We start from the raw sequence: 18,794 nt of genomic DNA on the forward strand, positions 1-18,794 counted from the left end.
TTTGTTTTAAATAAGAGAGCCATGAGGATGATTAGAGGTAATTATTGGAGACTGAAAGATATGGAAAGGCATAAATGTTTGTCTTCCTGACGTCTGCCCTCTGGGTCATCGCCATTAAAGGCGTATTCAAAAATAACCCATCTCCAAAGCCGTGTCACTTAGCCTAGAATTACAATCACCTTTCATTTCCATTAAAACACATGTTGCATCGAAAAAGTACAAGGCCATTTTCTGTAATTATGTATGTCTATATATATATATATATATATATTAAAAATCAAAAAAGTCATACACATTACACACTAACCACATTAACACAAGAATTTGCTACCCGTTTCCCTGTCAGCATATAAATTATGTTAAAATGTGTCATGCTTAATATCAACAGATGCGGAGAGAAAAACGTCATTCAGAGGGGAGCAGACAAAGTCTGCAAAGGACTGAAGGTGGAGATTTGAAAAAAATCAACAGGGCTTCTTTTGAGACTGAGAGCACCTTTGTCTCAACTTCTGAGACATAAACAGTGTTTCACTGGTAAAAATGACAACATGAAACACACTGGAGAAACAAAAGATTGAAATTATCTGTGGAATACAGATGTGTCGCATAACAGAGGTATATAAATTAACAAAAGGGCTGAAACATAAAGAATGTACAAACTGGCCTCAGTGTATAATTACCAAAGAGTAGGTGTTATGATATAATAAATAACAAATATAATCTGCCTCATCTTTCAGTCTAATATCAGCTCTCTTGTTCAATTGTGTTTTATACAAGCCGGCCAATAAATACAATTCAAACACAACAAATAAAAATTCATCACAAAATATTCAAGTTTTAAACTAAAATCAAAATCTTTGAATGAGCAGCAGTGCATGCAGATTTTCTGGTCCTGTATAAAGTAAGGCACCAGAGGTTTCCAAAATTCACTTGGTATACAGAGTATACGTATAAAACAACAAAAATCTTCAAGTGTATTAAAGGCAGTCAATGAGAGTGCATACAACAGAGACTGGAGTCATGTGGAGTCTTCGGTTTTCAGGCTTAAGCTGAGCCGGTCACCTTCTGCAGCAGAGGGATCTGCAAAAAAATCGAACAGATTATTTGTAAGGCTTAACTGAAGTACAACCTCGCTGGTTTCAGCGTCCTTTAGGTTCACACTGGAAACAAAAACTTAAATCCAACACGCTGAATCACAAAGGTTAACAGGAACGCGTCATATATAAAATGATATAAAGATGTTACCTTCGACAAATCCACTCCAGTGAGAGCGTTGACCGACACAGGAAGTTCGGCCAAAAGGCGGTTCAACTCGCCTGTCACGCGGCTGCCCTCGCCACTCAGAATGACAATTTCATTCGTCCTGGCTAAGGGCGCCGCCACTTTGGAAGCAATCTGCAAAGACATTGTTAAGCATTTACAGTAAGACGGAAATAATCCAGCTCTGGTGTTTTATGTGACATGTTAGACTAGCCTAAAGAAAAATACCAACTTTTTGTTCTGTTGAAGGTTTCGACATGGCCAAAGCTTCATTATACATTAAATAACCCATACCTAATCAAATATCAACACTTTTCCAGGTCCATTAAACTTAAATCAGCGGGAAGGCCGATTGTTTTGAATTTGGTCCACCATTTCTGGACTTTTTGCTAACTGCCATGGGACAGCAGGCTTGTTGCCAGAGAATGTGAGATCATAAGATTTTGGGAATCTGCACTTCTGCCTCTGACAAATCTCTCCAAGTGTGCCAAAAAATGGCTTGTTCATATTTCATACTTGTTGTTCCTAGAGTATTTAAAAGTAGAATGGGAGGCAGAGCCTTCAGTTTTCAGGCCCCTCTTCTGTGGAACCAGCTTCCAGTTTGGATTCAGGAGACAGACACTATCTCTACTTTCAAGATTAGGCTTCAAACTTTCCTTTTTGCTAAAGCATATAGTTAGGGCTGGACCAGGTGACCCTGAATCCTCCCTTAGTTATGCTGCAATAGACATAGGCTGCCGGGGATTCCCATGATGCATTGAGTTTTTCCTTTCCAGTCACCTTTCTCACTCACTATGTATTAACAGACCTCTCTGCATTGAATCATATCTGTTATTAACCTCTGTCTCTCTTCCACAGCATGTCTTTTATCCTGTCTTCCTTCTCTCACCCCAACTGGTCGCAGCAGATGGCCCCCCCTCCCTGAGCCTGGTTCTGCCGGAGGTTTCTTCCTGTTAAAAGGGAGTTTTTCCTTCCCACTGTTGCCAAAGTGCTTGCTCATAGGGGGTCATATGATGGTTGGGTTTTTCTCTGTATCTATGAAGCGCCTTGAGGCGACTTATGTTGTGATTTGGCGCTATATAAATAAAATTGAATTGAATTTTGGGGAAAATGAGTACTCAAAGTCAAAGGGAGAGAAATCTGATGGGAGGTGAGCTTAAAGTGTGTTTGTGTGGCCAAAGCACTGCATGGCACCTGCCACAGTTCAGGTTGTTTCTCCTGAATGTCTTCCCCTCAGACGCTTCAAGACCTTACAGCAGATCTGAGCACCGACAGTCTCACTCTGGGGGATCGATTCAAAATGCATAACTCTGTGAATTTACAAAAGCAAACAGAAATATCAGCTAGCATGCTAGCACAAAATGATCCTCCAAATGAAAGTTAAGTGAGTTTGGTGCAGGAGGGGAAATCCAACAGAAGTCGATGTTTGCTTTCTGCAGATGGCTGAGGTTGACAGCAGTGCTGGAAGCAGTACAGATGGATTTTTTTAATAGACTGGGGTTATGGTTCTTTACGATCACCCATTGTTGAATTCTTAGTAATAACATTTGTGCCAAAGCGTTAAAAGCAACCAAAACGTGATGAAACTGAAGTGATGAAAAACTAGTGCTTAAATTCACGTGGACATAAAAAGAAAAATGCTTCCAATTCATCAACCTCGGGCCGGGTGATGCTTGTAAAATGACATCCAAGTTCTTCTCTTCCTTTGCCTGAGCTGTATGAGCACATATCTGTGTGTTACCTTAGGCAGGGCCTCGAGGACCAGAGCTGTCTTAGCTGCATCTCCGTACTGCTCGTAGGCCTCAGCCTTCAGTCTCATCTTCTCAGCCTCGGCCTTTCCCACCGCTTCAATCGAGCTAGCCTCCGCCTCACCGACCTTTTTGATCTTCTCGGCCTCAGCCTGGGCAATCAGCACTTTCTTCAGCCTGAAGCAGGGAAACATTAAAGTTATATTTGCTGTTATCAAAATCACTTCCTGAGTGGGTAAGATGCAACTTTGAGACAATTTGCTTCTTAGTGACGTGTCATATGTTAATCTGTCTTCATGCACAAGTTTTGGATGGTGGGATAGTTTTTACAGCTTTCCACAGCAGCACACGATAAATTTCAAATCTCTTTTGCTCTGCTTCTACAGGTGGATGCACAGGAATATCAGCTTTTTGCAAATCAGTACAATTAGACATGCACAGACCTTTTCATACAGAGCACCTGGAAATTACACGATACATTTCACTTCAATAAGGAAAAACATATATGGAAATATATCGTTAAAAACACAGTCATGCTTCCTTAGTCCAAACTTTCCAGGTGTTTGTTTTGTAGGATTCTGCAGGGATTAAACCAACAAAATAAATATATATTTTACATCAGGGAGGTAATGTGCTGCTAATCATGTCTGACAAGAGCTGTGGTACATTCTTGGGGATCTTGCCATTTCTACGCATTCCTAAATCTGACTGAATGTCTTTTTACTCACTTCTCGCCCTCAGCCAGCTGCTGCATTTTATAGGCCTCGGCCTCAGCAGGCCTCTTTACAGTGGCAATGAGCTCCTTGTCTGTCCGGTCAATCTCCTTCTCCTCAATTGTAATCTCCTTCTTCCGCTGCACCACTTGGATCTCAATCTCCTCCAGCCGGATCTTTTGCTGCTCTTTGGCAGCCTGCAGCTCGTATGCCAGCTGGGCCTCTGCTTTCTGAAAACATCAACACAGAGGTGGTCTAAGGCATTTACATCTGAGGCAACAGTTTCTGTTTGTGTTGACATGTGCACATTTTGAAGTTTTAATTTAATACATTACTTCAGATCAAAAGAGCACATGTTGTTTTTCTGATTTTAATCACTCTAACTGCAGATTTCAGGTAAATTGTTTACACACCATGTGATTTAATACAGACTGGCACTTTTTGGGAACAGCCATAAGTTTGGGTAAAGCAGAGTATAATACAGTATAATAACAAGTATTTTTATTTGAACTGTACACAGACAACCTGTAAGTGCAAACGAAACATTCAGTACCGACCCTAGCATTGACTTCTTGGTTGAATGAAGCTTTCTGCAGCTCCAGTTCTCGTTTGGAGTCAGCCATCTTGGTGTCAGCCTTGAATTTAACATCCATCATCTCCTTCTTGCATTCGGCTTCCTAAGGTGATAATAGGGAAACAGCTGTGAACAGCTGGTCTCTGTGCACGGAAGAATCAATTTCAAGCTTGCTAGATTTTCTTACCCGTATCCCAGCATCCCTCTCTGCCTCGGCCACACCGATGTCTGCATCCCTCTGGACAGCTGCAATCTGGGTCTTTCCAAGGGAGCTCAGGTAGTCCAGTTTATCATACACATCCTTTGAAAACACAGAACCACAGGACACGTAACATTAAACTGGGTGTGGCGTATATCAACATCTTTCATGTGATTAACAAGGTTACGAAGCCAAAATAAAACAGAACATACAGATTAAAAAATGCTGGGCCTTTGTGGGTGCAAAGAAAGCAGATGACAGGGTGGCACTCAAACAGCCTCATTTCTACATGTAACATTCAATCATATTTTAAAGTCCAGAATCTGACGTGTTACAGAAATCCTGACATGGACTAAAAGATGTTACAGAAATGGACTTTGTGTTTCAGCAGAGCACTAACCTCAGCCGCTCTGTCCACACCACACACTTCAATTAGTTCTAATGAGCAACAGTGAACTCCACAGGGTGAGTCCAGACAATTATAAAAACCAGTTAAACTCATTAGGATTGACTACTCTAATAACCAGCAGCATCAACAGCTCAGAGAAAGACCTTTTTCAGTTTCAGTAATATTACAAAACTACAGTCTAAAAAGAAAGATGGGAAGGCTGCTGATTAATGTTTGAACGACTGTCTGCCCCATGTGTCGCCGTCTCAGTGTCGCATTTCTTCTGATTGAAGAAATGTGGCTTAAAGCTAAAGTTTTGATACTCTGCATCATCTCTCTTGCACATCCACACTGAGGCAAAATGGAGAGCACCAACGGCGCTTACATGGTTTAAGTAGTTATATACTTACATGAATACTTAATATTCTTGTTTTTATTTGACTTCTTCTGTTATATTACTCGTTTAATTTTCCTTTAACTCACCTTAATGGTAAAGCTCAGAATCTCGATGCCCATCCTGCCGACGTCAGGAGCTGCTACGTCCCTCACCAGTTTAGCAAACTGATCCCTGTCCTGATAGATCTGCTCCACTGTCAGAGTACCTGCAAAAGAGACACATCGTTCAACATCATTTAGCCTGCAATTCACTTTTAACAAACTACCAGCAGCTCGATGCGGGGCAGCTTTATTTTTGATCCAAATTAATTTTTTATTTCACATCATAGCATCAGAAATTTGTCAGAGAAATGCATCACCCCTTGAACTCAAGTAGCATAAATGGTCAGCACAGAGCTGCTGGTACTCATCAGAGATCGACCGGTCAGTAGACCACAGTCTGACGACTGCCAGTGTTCTCAGTCAGCCTCACATATGTCTGAATCCAAGTCCGTTCGTTTCAGCATGTGCACAGAGGCAAATGCTCAAAAGCACAATCAAATTCACACAGTAATTTTAATGTTATTAGTGTGGAAGCTACTCATTGTGAGTCAAGACAAAAAAAAAGTCTGGAGGCCCACCCCAGAAACCCTGGTAAACAACAACTCCAATCACACATTTAAAATCACTCTCGCCCAGCTTAACATTTGAAAGAAGGAAAAGTGCTAAAGCTATCCAGAGCTCAGAAACAGCCACAAGCTAGCAGCCTCAGTATGTGCAGCCAAGGGATCAAATCCATTATGAGGAAAATAGAAAAGAGTTCAAGTCTCCAGAGAAGTTATAAACTGGAAAATGTAAAGTACATAAATCTGCACCACCTGCTTTGTTTGGTATGTCAGGTAAAGGTTTCCAGTAGCAGAAGATTCTTTAACTTTCTGCAGACTGAGGGAAACTGTAAAGTTTAATAATGTCTTTCCTTGTGGAAATAATATTTCACATTGAATAAGCTGGTGCATCTCGAGTACTTATACAGAACTTATATATTACTTTTCTTCTCTAATTCAGACCTCAAACAGAAAAGCCAACACAATATATATAACACATAAAAGGCAAACTAAGGCTAACTTGTATAGTAAAGTCAGGAACTAATCAATAATCAATTTAATACTTTGCTTCTTTTCTTCTCTGCTATACATGCACGAGGAGCTATTCTGGACTTGTAAACCAAGAACGCTAAAACTATAAATTAATAAAATAACTATGATATTGTTTGGAATAAAATCTATATATGTGTAGTGTTACTGTTGTGGTTAGTGTTAACTGTTCACACCTAGAATGGAGCGCAGATGTCCCTCCAGAGTCTGCAGCAGCACACCTTTGATTTCCGTTACTGATTTACCCAGAAACTGCTCACAAGCCACTGCCAGCAGGTCCTGCTCCGTCATGACTTTCACCTGAAGGAGACACACTTACAGTGTGTTTACACAGCAAGCTTTCTACACTGAGAAGCAATCATGGCACATGGGCTCAGAGTGCCATCAGTGCAATTTTAAACAATCAAGCAAAGTTCATTTAATTTAAGTCAAGAATTTTGAAAATGAATGTGCTAACACCAACGTTGTTTGGCTAGAAGATGAGCCTGTTAAGAAAATGTAGATAAAAATGCAACAACACCTTTTCATGCTTTTATATGCTGTTTTGACCAGGAACCTATGATACGACTGTAAATTTGATCCAAAATGCCTTTTTTGATGTTTTCTTCTGTGAATGATCAGAAGTGCAGTTTTGTTATAGACAGACTGTGATGCTCTGAGTGTGCCCACCTTTATGTACAGTACTAAACACATTTGCTAGACCATCACCCAGTCCAAGGTTCATGCCACAGCAGTCCTAAATTAACAGTATTGATAATTACCAAAATATTTTTTTCTAATGGCTAACTAACCAATATATGCAAGCTCTTTGATCATTATATTTTTCATGCTAAATTATAATTGAATTATTTCCAAAAACGCTGGACAAAAATAATAAAGCACACTTTATTTTTTAATGGAGATGCCAAATTACAGTTATTTCCTTGCATTCCTCAACAAAACAATCGTTTTTGTGGCTAAAGGGGTTCATCAAGTATGCTAAAGTCATTTTACTAAATAAATAAATAAGACTGCTGATTATGAGGCAGTCTGTTGGGAAGCACTGATTGATTTTTCTTTGGAATTACACCTTTAGATTATAGGGCCACATTTCAGAAAACATCAGAAAGCACTGCAGCAGAACACGACACTTTTGATAACAGATGATGTTTGACAAATAGGCTCGGCTTGAGTGAGTAAGTGTAAGTGTTTGTGTCAGCGTTCACAGAGAAGACGCTGGGATCTGGTCTTACCTGAGCCACCCCTGTGACAGTGATAGCTACTCCTTCTGCTGTCTCCACATCCTCACATCTTGGCTGCAGAGTCATTATCTCCAGGCTTAGCCTACAGCAACAAACACAGGCACAGTTATTAGGCAGCCCAGTCCCGCCTCAAGACTCTGAAACAACAGAGCAACAGGTGGAACCTTTAAATATTTAACACTAAGAGTATTCCTGCCTTCAAATGGGCCTCTGGGCAGTAAGTTTGGGCTTGAGCACAATCATTCCTCACTCAGTAAAAGGCAGTATGTGTTGTGTTATTTAACAGAAATCCATAGATTTACCTGTTATTACTGAACATTTGACAAACACAAAATCCCTTAGTGGAGTAAAAGAAACCAAAATTAGCAAAACTACTGAAAACTGCTAAATTCCTGCTTCTTTTCCTTGAAAGATCCCAAAATGCAGAAGGAAAACCCTGAGTCTATACCTCAGTCTTTATGGTTATGTGTGTGTCTACTGTGCATATAACAATTTGTGTAAGACACTCTTGCAAAAGAGATTTAAAATGTCCTGGACGGTATAATCGTGGTACATGAAATTCAAAAAACAAAAACAAAACTATAGCAAAATTTTTTTGACCCAGCCAGTCACAGCAGATGGTTGTGAAAGTCTCTTCCAGTTCAGAGCTCTTCCTCCACGCCATCTTCAAGTCTTTATTTATAGGGGATCATCTGACTGCTGAGTGTCTCTATCTGGCATTGAGGAGACCTTTCATCAAAGTCTTATGAAAAGACACTTTTTACATGATTCTCTGCAGTGCAGTGCAAGTTTCTGTGTGCAGCCTGTTACAGTCAGACCACATCAGGATCCCCTTCAGTTCGCTTACCAGCCCCGCCTCAGAGCTGAGGACGCCATCATCTCCCTGCTTAATCATGTCTACACCAAACTAGACCAGCCGGCAAGCACTGTGAGCGTCATGTTTTTCGACTTTTCCAGTTCATTCAACAGGAAACCTGTGACCACTGTTTCAGTCCAGGGGGTCGATGTGCACATTGTAAGGGCTACAAATACCTTGGAGTACACATAGATAATAAACTGCACTCTACAGGAAAGGCCAAAGTCGTCTCTATTTTCTGAGGCGGCTGAGGTTTTTAACATCTGTTGAATAATGCTCAGGGTTTTTTTGAGTCTGTTGTGGCCAGCGCCATCCTCCCTGCTATTGCATGCTGGGTATCAGGTTGAGATGCCAACAGATTCAATAAACTGATCTGCAAGGCCAGTAATGTTGTGGGGATGGAGCTGGACTCCCTTAAGGCGGTGTCTGAGAGGCGGATGTTGTCCAAGATAAGGACAAAGCTGGACAATACCTCCCACCCACTCCATAACATGCTGGCCAGTCACAGGAGCACGCTCAATGAGAGACAGATTACCCATAATGCACCACTGAACAACACAGGAAATCATTCCTGCCTCTGGCTGTACAACTCATCCATCTAATGCACAGTACACAGCGCAATAGTTACACCCTTGATAATTGCACCTCCTCTACAGTGAAAATAACAAATAACAACAAAATGTCACCTCTGTGATATTCTGGATATTTATAATTGAGCTTTGTGTATATATTAGAGCCATTTCTTATATTTTGTAAACTTTGGAATATATTGTATTATAATTTAGTTCAGTGTGTTACTGTTTTTGTCTTGGAGCAACTGTAACCATATAATTTCTTTAGGTATCATTAAAGTATTCTGATTCTGATTGCGGTAAGTACACCCCAGGTCAGTATATAACTTGAAGTAATCACTTTCTGTATGATTATCCGTCTCTTTCATCATAGAGGACGAATTTTAGTCTACTCGTCTATACAAGTTTGCCTCACTTCATTGACATTTGCAGATATGTGTTTAAATACATAAGTCCTTACCACAGCACTTGAGTCAGGTGGAGGTCTGAACTTTGGGTCACTGCAACACTTTGTTTCCTTTTTCAGCCATTCTGTTGTAGATTTGCTGACGTGCATATCAATCATTGTCTTGTACCACGACTCAAAGCTTTAGCTGTCAGACAGATGGCCTCATATTTGACTCACATACACTTTGGTAAACAGAGGAGTTAATGGTTGACTCAATGACTGCACGGTGGCTAAACTGCCACACCCCCACCACCATGCTTAACAGCTGGGGTAAAGCATTGTATTGATATTCCGTTTGGTTTTCTTCAAGCGTGGTGCCGTGCATTAAGGCAAAACATCTCTATTTGGTCTCATCTGTTCAGAGGATAATGCTCCAGAAGTCTTTTAGTTTGTTTAGATGCAGCTTTACAAACCTAGGCTGTGCTGCCATGCTCTTTTTAGAGAGAACAACACTTGGTGTGGGGTGGGGGGGTGTTGCAGCCTTTCAGAGCATTGCAAGGTGCGGTGAATCAGGTGGGATACCCACTCCTGGGGAGATTGTATTAACACTGTGTTAATGATTTGTCGATACACACACCTGAATGATCCTGACCACTACAATGCCAAAACTCCCGCTTTTACAGATGTGCTCACACTTGCTGATGATCAATTAATCAAGCGCACTGAATTTGCAGCACCTGGCTGCTACTTACCCTGTTAATTCCTATGTAGGCATTAAGGCTGTACTTTCTTTTTCACGTGGCCGTAAATAAAACTGAATTGAATTGTATTGAAGAATCAGTACGTTGGGGATGGATCCACCCTGCTTAGTTTCACATTTCAACACACCTGTCCGATGGTTGTGTGAAGCACTTGTTTGCCAAAGAGTTTGTTTACACTGTCCACATGCAGCTGTGTTTTGTTAACTTCCATTCATAGTTTATTCAGACACTACTCAACACAGAGCTGAAGCACTGCATCTACTTGTGACTAGAAACCGATGTCTCTTACCAGAGAACAAAAACCAGCTTCTTTGCACTTTAAGGCAATTCCCTACTCACAGATCACTTTTGTTTGTTAACAAAAGTGAACTGTTAGGATTCAGTTATTCAATTATGACTTGAATTATGAGTATAACAACTTTAGCCAAAGCTAAAGTTAAAATGATGGGATTAAGCATTTCACAAAGGGTTTGCTGACCATTCAGTTCTGTGTAAAATATAAATCCTGCAATAAAACATTTTATCTATGACAACTCACAAAACATTTATGTGAGATATGCACTTAGCACACTGCACATTAAGAGAGCAGAATACATTTAGTTCTCAGTAACACTACCCCAGTCATGTAAGAGGAAATGTTTGTATACAATGTGACTGGAAACACACTGTGTGTAATATGAGACAAAGTGTGGGAGAACAGCTTCCATTCCTCACTTTGCCTTTTGATGGCCTTCAGATAATGCAATTGACTTTCTTGTGGTTAATCTTTTTCGCTGTGGTCTAATTAGAAAGCTTGCTCCATATTATATTTCAAGATAACATTTACATCATTGCTTCTAGCACACTGTCACCTTTGGGCGTCTGAGATGAGCCACCAAGCCCAGGACCATCCTCCTACGACGTAGGTTTTGATATCAGAGCCGCAGCAACCACCTAAGGAAAGAGGACAGCGCCATCAGGACTCTTCAGAAATTCTTTGACTATAACATTAAATGATGCGGTCCAAAGATATGCGCTGAGCTTATTAGGTCCCTGTTAAGCCTTTTTAGCATTGTTTTAGAAAAGTGTTTTACCACTATAATCATTATTGTTCACATTACTTTAAGTAGAGGGCTTGTTCAAAACCTGCCAGTAAAAACAGGTTTTGATAATAAACACAGCATGTGTAAAAGCCAAAGGGGAGAAACACTATGGGGAAACGTTATCCAGCTGTTGTTCTCAAACAAAGGCCATAATAAATACATCGGGTTCTTGAATAATTAAAGTTGAGATTTCAGAGAGTTACCGAATAATTTATTTATTTTCTATTTCCCAGGAACCAATTTTGGCAACCGTGGCCTTCCAATCTGCCTGCGACAGATTTGCGACCTATCCAGCGTGTAACCCCGCCTCTTGCCCTATGAGCTGCTGGGACAGGGTCCACCCCACCCAGCCTCTTATATAATGTTTATTTCATATATTTATTAATTAATGTAAGTGGGTGTAAATTGCGACACCAAACTGGCTGTAGGTGTAGATCTAAGGGTGAATGATTGTCTGTCTCTGTGGGTTAAGCCCTGTGATGGCCTGGTAAATTGCCTACCCCACCTCTCACCCAATGTCGGCTCCACTCAGCCATGACTCCAACCAGATGTGCAGTTAAGAAAATGAATATTTATCTAATGCCCTTCAATGTGTCTTTTCCTCTAAGAGAAGATTTCTATCAATATGACTTTTTAGTACTCTAACCTAATCTAATTGTGTGAATTTAGAAAGGTTGTATGTTCTTCAGATTATACCGTTGAGTTATTTTACACTGGTATACTCTGATGTACATGGGGGGTCTTTTTTTCTGATATCTCTACCAATTAATTATAGTCATTAAAAAGGCTAGAATTGGTTCAGGATGACTAAACCTGTTACTTTTAGCTACACCATGCTCATTAACGGTGGTAGAAGATGTATTCACATCATTTACTTAAGTAAAAATCCTCCATGGAAAAATCTACTTGAGAAGAAGTACGTAAAAATAGCCTTAAAATGCAGTAAAAGTAAAAGTTCTGTTATATACACTTCTCGGCTACTTCATTAGATTGGTTGGAAGCCAATGATTTCATCTTTAACGATGTGTTTAGAGCTTGTAAAATATTAAAATTAACCCGTTATTGTGACATAAATGTAGACATACCGTTCTCCATTAGCTGTGAAATAAGTAGCACCAAATGGAAATACTCAAGTAGGGAAAATTTCTGCTCAAGTACAATACTTGAGTGAATGCACTTTGTTGATTTTCAAATCCGCTTATTAATAAATCACACTTGTTATCAATAAAACATAAAAACCTGACCTATTCACATATCTGCGTTGAGACGCCGATGCCTTTCAATCACATGATCCAAATCACTGCTAACGCACCGCCTGATCAGCGTCGCAGCTTTTAAGCTCTGAAACCACACGACCGCTAACTTATTCACTTTACACAGTAACTGTGCGCTCTAAAAGCACTGGCTCGCTCTGCACTTATTTTAAAAACCGAATGCCAAACGTGGTTTAGTTTGCCAGCTAACACTATCAGCTACTTTCTCCCCATCCCCGCTAGCTCGCTCCATCAACACGACGGGAAACACCTACCGGAGACCACCAACGCTTCGTTTGGCCCCACAGTTAAACAGCTTCCCATCCTGACTCAGGATAAAAAGGCGAGGGGAAAAAACCGTTAGACTCAGGAGCCCGTTACGGAGATGAAGATGATGATGGTATTATCTGAGGTTTTAAATAAGCGCGAATCGTGTGTTTAAAGAGGCTTCACGTTCAGCACAACAGCAACAACAACACGACCCCGCCCCGCCCAGCGACGACGTACTGACGTCATGCTCTCGACGGCTCGTGTCAAGAATAACTCAAATTTTTACCAAAACATCTTTTAGTACCCACCTCTTGCTTTGTCCTTCAAAAATTTAAATCTTGCACAATTTCCAAAAACATCTTACAGGATGTAGGAATATGCCTGTTGCGTATATTTGAGTTTGACTACATCAGTGGCATGACCCTCAGTCCTAGTAAAAAAAATATTAAAAATTATTTAAAAAATTGTTTTTCTCCCTATTATATGCACAATGAGTGTGAAAGACCTTCTCCGATGCTTTAATTTGCTATCATATCTTTATTTAGTATGTTGCAGTTTCTAACTGTGGCCACTAGAGGACCGTAAACAGCAATGTGGAAAGCCTGTCCAGGTCAGTTTTTCAAAAAAATATTAATTTCATATAAATAGTCAAGCAAATTGTTTAAAATAGTGAAAGTATAGTTTTTGTCACAAAGTTGATCATCTAAATGGTATGTTTAAAGAAGTGTAGTATAGTTATTTTTTAAATACTGCATATAAGTATACTGCAGTCTAATTAAATGCACTTAGACAAAGAAAAGAACACCACTAACACACTAACAATGCAAAAATAAACTCAGATCACACATAATAATTAGATTAGATTTTTGGCTTACATTTTCAAATTGTTGTGAATCATAAATATTCATAAGCTCTAATATTGTAATATATAACAGAGCTGGAAAACAATGGTACATACTGGCAAATAAAATGTTGAGCTAGAGCAGTATGTGTTTAATTAAATGTAACTAATAGTGCTCTTATTCTCAGGTGCTCACTCACAGCTGTTCAACTTGTAACTCAAAGAGAGAAGATCACATATTTCCTTTCCCTGAAGAAGGATTCTCTTCACTAGTAATATCAAATGAAATGTGCTTGAAGAGATTTAATCATGTACTTAATCATCATACCGATTAACAAGATGACATTTCCTAAAAATATGGGGAGATGCATCTTAGTTGCTTTCTCACGTTTTATTCAGAAGTAATCTGTACTGCTCCTGAAACTTTTAAACTTAAAGATTGGCTTGATATAAACTCAGTACATGTTTTTGGCTGATCTTCTGACTGATCAAACCATTTTGCTGCTCTCTCTTATTGTACTTTTAACAGCTTATCGCTGGATCGTTAAGGTGCTCAAAGTGAATCCTGTGCGTGAGGCACTTAGTTGGACCCTTGTGCTTTGTGCCTTTTGGAGAGTAGTACTGAAAGTGGATATTTTAGAGTTCGTTACATGAGTCTCATTAATTCTGTTAAGTATTGTTATTGTTGCAGAAAATTGGAAATGGATAGAACTTTTCTTGTCTTGCTGGCCACTCAAATATCACATGTGGAACTACAGCCCAAAGAAAACTGCTAATTAACCGAACATGCATGTCTCTGGACTGTACGAGGAAACAAGTGCATCTGGAGAAAGCCCAGTTTATGTTAGGAGAACATAGACTTTCTCCTGATACTGCACAATAAAATCTACGAGTGGTAAAAATGTGTACTCTTACTGCTTTTTGGTCCTTTAAATGGGCATAATGTTGGGGTCCAATAATCAGCCCTTAGGAGATCACATCAGTATAGACTGTGCCCGTAAGGACAGAAATAGACTTTTACTGCAGCCTATTTATGAAAGTAGTGCATGCAACGATTTTCTTTTGTCTGCATTGATGCAACTGTTGCAACATTTTCTCTCTCTCTGCATGACGTGTGTGTGTGTGTGTGTTGTGTCTAATTACAACCTCCTCTATGTTGAACCACATCACCCCCCACTAACTCTGTCTCTCTCACACAGGGAAACAGGGATCAGTGGCAGTGAATGAGCAGCTTGCCGTGTCACTCTTAATACCGGCAAGAAAGGGAGGGAGGAAGGGAGGAGAAGGGAGCCATTCTTATACCTCTGTATGACTTCACGGAGGAAGAGTGAGAGAATGTGCAAAAACAGATGTAGGAAGAAGAGAATTAGTCATGTATGAGAGTTTAACACTGGAAGCAAACAGAAGAAGAAAGAGAGAAAGAAACTGAGAAAGTTAGAGACTGGAAATAAGCATATATACGAGAAAAGGTGTGGAAAGGACAAAAAAAGTGTCACACTGTGGAACTAACAACAGTTTCAGTCTTTTTTCCTTTTCTTCATCCTTCCATCCACCACACAGGACGTCTGAAACGAGACCAGCAGTGGATCAACAGGAGACGGAGAGTGAAACAGAAGAGGCAAGAAGTGTTCAGATCACGCAAACTGGTGAGGCTTACAGAGGCATACTGGCTTTATTCATAATCTCCTAAATCTGCGTGTGTGTGTGTGTGTGTGTGTGTGTGTGTGTGTGTGTGTGTGTGTGTGTGTGTGATTTAAGGGATCACCATGTGTTCCCACATGGTGTTCCAGGTGGCATGTCTTTATTTCTTTCTTAAAATATTAAGAGAACTATTTAACAAGTTTACAACATGTTGAATTATATCGATGCAGTAATCACACAGACAAAATACCCGTGCAAATTCAGCATTGCAGTATTCATCAAACAGCAGTTGTTCAGAAATCATGTAAACATAAGCAGGGATGTTAGTCTGCGTCTTTAATGCTATTTGCTTTTTGCACTGGTATCATATCAGGCTGTTTAATAATAATAATATTAAATGCATGACAGAAACCACTTTTATTATACAGAAAATAGACCAAAAAAATAGAACATGTTTGAACATCTGCCTCTCAGAACAATTTTCCCTCAAATTTAAACACTGGAAAATTCAGCATATGAATGATATTTGGCTGAAGTGTGACTTGTTTCGGGACATCGTATTTCAAATGTAAACACGTTATTTTGTGGGATCGGTGTCAGTGAAAAGGTCTCTCTCTTTTGGCCCTTGTTTTTTTGTTTGATACTTTGTTCAGCTGCACATGATTAATCTCTGGTTCCTTTTTAACACTCCTCCTTCAATTCTTACTGATCACACTGTTTGCATGTATCAAACCTGCAGTATCTTTAAATGTTGAGCATAAAGTGCTGCAGGTTTGCTACTCCTGCTCCCTCCCTGGGTACTCACAAGCTTTTATACTTTTATCTTTAATTTGCACATTACAATGCATATTTCCTGAACTGGGCATTGCCTAAAAGTCATGTTGACACTAATGTTTCAGCACAACCAGCTAATATGAGCAACAACAGCATCAGCTGAATTATTTGACTTCTTTTTGTCTTTCTGGAGGCAAAGAATCAAGCTGAAGACATGACATGTGATACTGTCACTGTAAGAGATGTGTTTTTCATATAGTACAGTCTGCAGGCATGCAGAAACAATTGAAATATTTAAAGTAGAGTTCAGTGTATATTTGGTATTTATTCTGGTTTCATCAGAATCAGAATACTTTATTAATCCATAAATAAATTAGTGGGGGGGGGGGGGGGGTTGTCTTAGTAAAATGGGCTCTTTGGTGACACTATCTCATCAGGGGGAATAAAGAAAGTTGCTTAATGAGTACATAAAGTTGAGCTGAAGCTCGCTCCTCTGGTTTACTAAATGGCAGGACACTGTCAAAAATATAGGGAATATATTCTTAATAATTGGCTCCTTCATAACTTGGTGGGACTTGTTTACTTTCGTGTCCCAATCAGTTTGCTTAGATCTGACCAGATGCTCCTGGTTTATTTAAAATAAAGGAGGATTTTGGTTTTTCAGTTGCCACCCTTAAGCTTAGGAACAGGCCACTACTTTTGATACTTTAAAAATGCAAGTTTGACTTTGTTTTAAATTTGATCTTGATTAGCTGGCAGTGGTTGATTTATTATGTGTTATAGATGCATTTATGTGTTTAGACCGTCGGCATCGCTCAGCATTTGTTGCTTTAAAAGGTGCTCTATAAATGCTCTCGACTTGATTAGTTTTTTTCTGCATTACACAAAATGCATCTTGAGAGTTTCTGTGGTTCTGGCTGCGTCATGCTGGTACCCACTTTTGTAAACGCTATTCTTGAGGAGAAATGAGGCCTGCAGAGCTCCGGCAAACACCCATCGAGGTTGTCCTAAATTACATGAGTCACATGAATTTTGTTGTTTTTTATGCATACACAGCAGCTAAATGTGTTAAACCAAATGTGATGCAAAAGGCATGTTTGCGTGGGATGCATTACAAATGCTTAAATTTTCATATATCTAATTTAATAAACACAGAAACTATGCAGGATGGAGACTTCGCATTGATCATGTGGTCTACAGTTTTTCATTTAAATTATTATCTTTCATTTAAATTATGTAAATGGAAGCTTTTTGTTTGTTTGTTTGTTTTTTGTCACAGTAACTAAAATGTCCAGTCTCTCTCAAGTGGGTCTGTCCTGGAAAGCAACCCAAAACCGATTGCCTTTTGGACCATATTAGTTCACAGCTGTCCAATTAAAGGGTTTTAATTTAGCCAGTGTGCCTGACTCAGTGGGGGGTATGCAGTACCTCCCTCAGGCCTATCAGTAGGTCATGAAGGGCAAGCAGGAATTAGATTTAGGTCCACAGACTGTTAGCACGCTCTGGTTATTCAGGCTGATAAGGTTTAGGTGACAATAGCACCGCTCTCTAAAGCACAGCCGTGTCAAAGTCTTCTAAAACCAAAAATCCAGCTTCCACACTGTCATGAGGAGAGAGATGAGTCAGGGTTTAGTGGTTTCAGTTCTTAGTGCAATTCTTTGGTATTTAAAAGAATTAAAGCTGCATGAAGTCAAATTCAGTTCAATTCAGAGTTATTTATATAGCACCAAAACACAACAGCAGTCACCTCAAAGCATTTTATATTGTCAGGTAAAGAACCTACAGTAACAGAGAGAAAAACAGTCACTCGGTGCAAGCAAGCACTCGGTGACAGTGGGAAGGAAAAACTCCCTTTTAACAGGAAGAAACCTTCAGCAGAATCAGGGTCAGGGAGGGGCGGGCATGTGCTTTATCCTGTAACAGTCCTCATTCTTTAACAGCAAAAACAGCCACTAAACATTCACTAGATAAAGTAAGTACTGGAAGTGAGGTGGAAACTAACCCCTGCACTGGCAGGAAGTATTGCTAAAAAGGCTGTAAACCAGAATTTACTTTCAGAACTGATATGATATAAAATACTGATATGCTCACATCGTGTTTGCAGCTCAAAACATGTTTGTAGTTGTTTTAAATGTCCTCTCTCGAAGGCCCTGCTAGAAGGACACAAGCTGTGATAAATCATTTAAACATGGAGGTAGCCTCTCTTGTGTAGCTTGCATACTTTTGCAGCTAGTTTAGAGAGAGGTGTTTCTTTATTCACCCTCTCCTACAGCCTAACCTGTCCTCCTATTTTTAATTATCTGTGAATATTTGCTCTCTCTCTGTTTGACTCTTTTTCCTGCTTTTCATCCTTCGTTCTTCTTTCACATTTCCCTTTATTTACTCCAAGTTTTTTCTCCATTTACATCCTTTTCTTCTTTTTTACAGTCACTCCTATCACTGCTTTTCTTTCTTCCCTTATCATTTTGTTTCTGTCCGTCTAAACATTGCCTCACCGTTGGAGGATGTTTCACTTACACTGTGAGGTTTTTTTTGGCTACTGTGTATTAATGTACAGGTATAAAATCTGATACGTGCAGACATACACGGCATGACTGCACACAACCTTTGTCCCAGCCCCCTGCTGGGGTAATTAGATGCTGAAATATTGATAGTGTGTGTGTGTGTGTGTGTGTGTGTGTGTGTGTGTGTGTGTGTGTGTGTG

The 18,794-nt window shown here is 39.7% G+C and overlaps 1 protein-coding gene across 2 annotated transcripts; it reads right to left on the bottom strand.

Moving 5' to 3' along the window:
- Positions 1 to 266: 266 nt before the first annotated feature.
- Positions 267 to 13,059, bottom strand: LOC102208143 (flotillin-2). Of its 2 annotated transcripts, none has more exons than XM_005753778.1 (11): positions 12,840 to 13,059; positions 11,081 to 11,162; positions 7,644 to 7,734; positions 6,588 to 6,711; positions 5,366 to 5,484; positions 4,483 to 4,596; positions 4,279 to 4,398; positions 3,737 to 3,951; positions 3,002 to 3,185; positions 1,246 to 1,395; positions 267 to 1,080 (listed from the first exon to the last, which is right to left on the bottom strand). In XM_005753778.1, the coding sequence occupies exons 1-11, from the start codon at positions 12,886 to 12,888 to the stop codon at positions 1,045 to 1,047; spliced, it is 1,284 nt and encodes a 427-aa protein (XP_005753835.1). In that variant the 5' UTR covers positions 12,889 to 13,059; the 3' UTR covers positions 267 to 1,044. The 2 variants fall into 2 exon arrangements, with proteins under 2 accessions (XP_005753835.1, XP_005753837.1); XM_005753780.2 differs by lacking the exon at positions 12,840 to 13,059 and adding an exon at positions 12,556 to 12,802.
- Between the last annotated feature and the right edge of the window lie 5,735 nt (positions 13,060 to 18,794).

This window comes from Pundamilia nyererei, unplaced genomic scaffold (genome assembly GCF_000239375.1).
Source record: "Pundamilia nyererei isolate P.nyererei 1_Seehausen unplaced genomic scaffold, PunNye1.0 scaffold00463, whole genome shotgun sequence".
NCBI lineage: Eukaryota > Metazoa > Chordata > Actinopteri > Cichliformes > Cichlidae > Pundamilia > Pundamilia nyererei.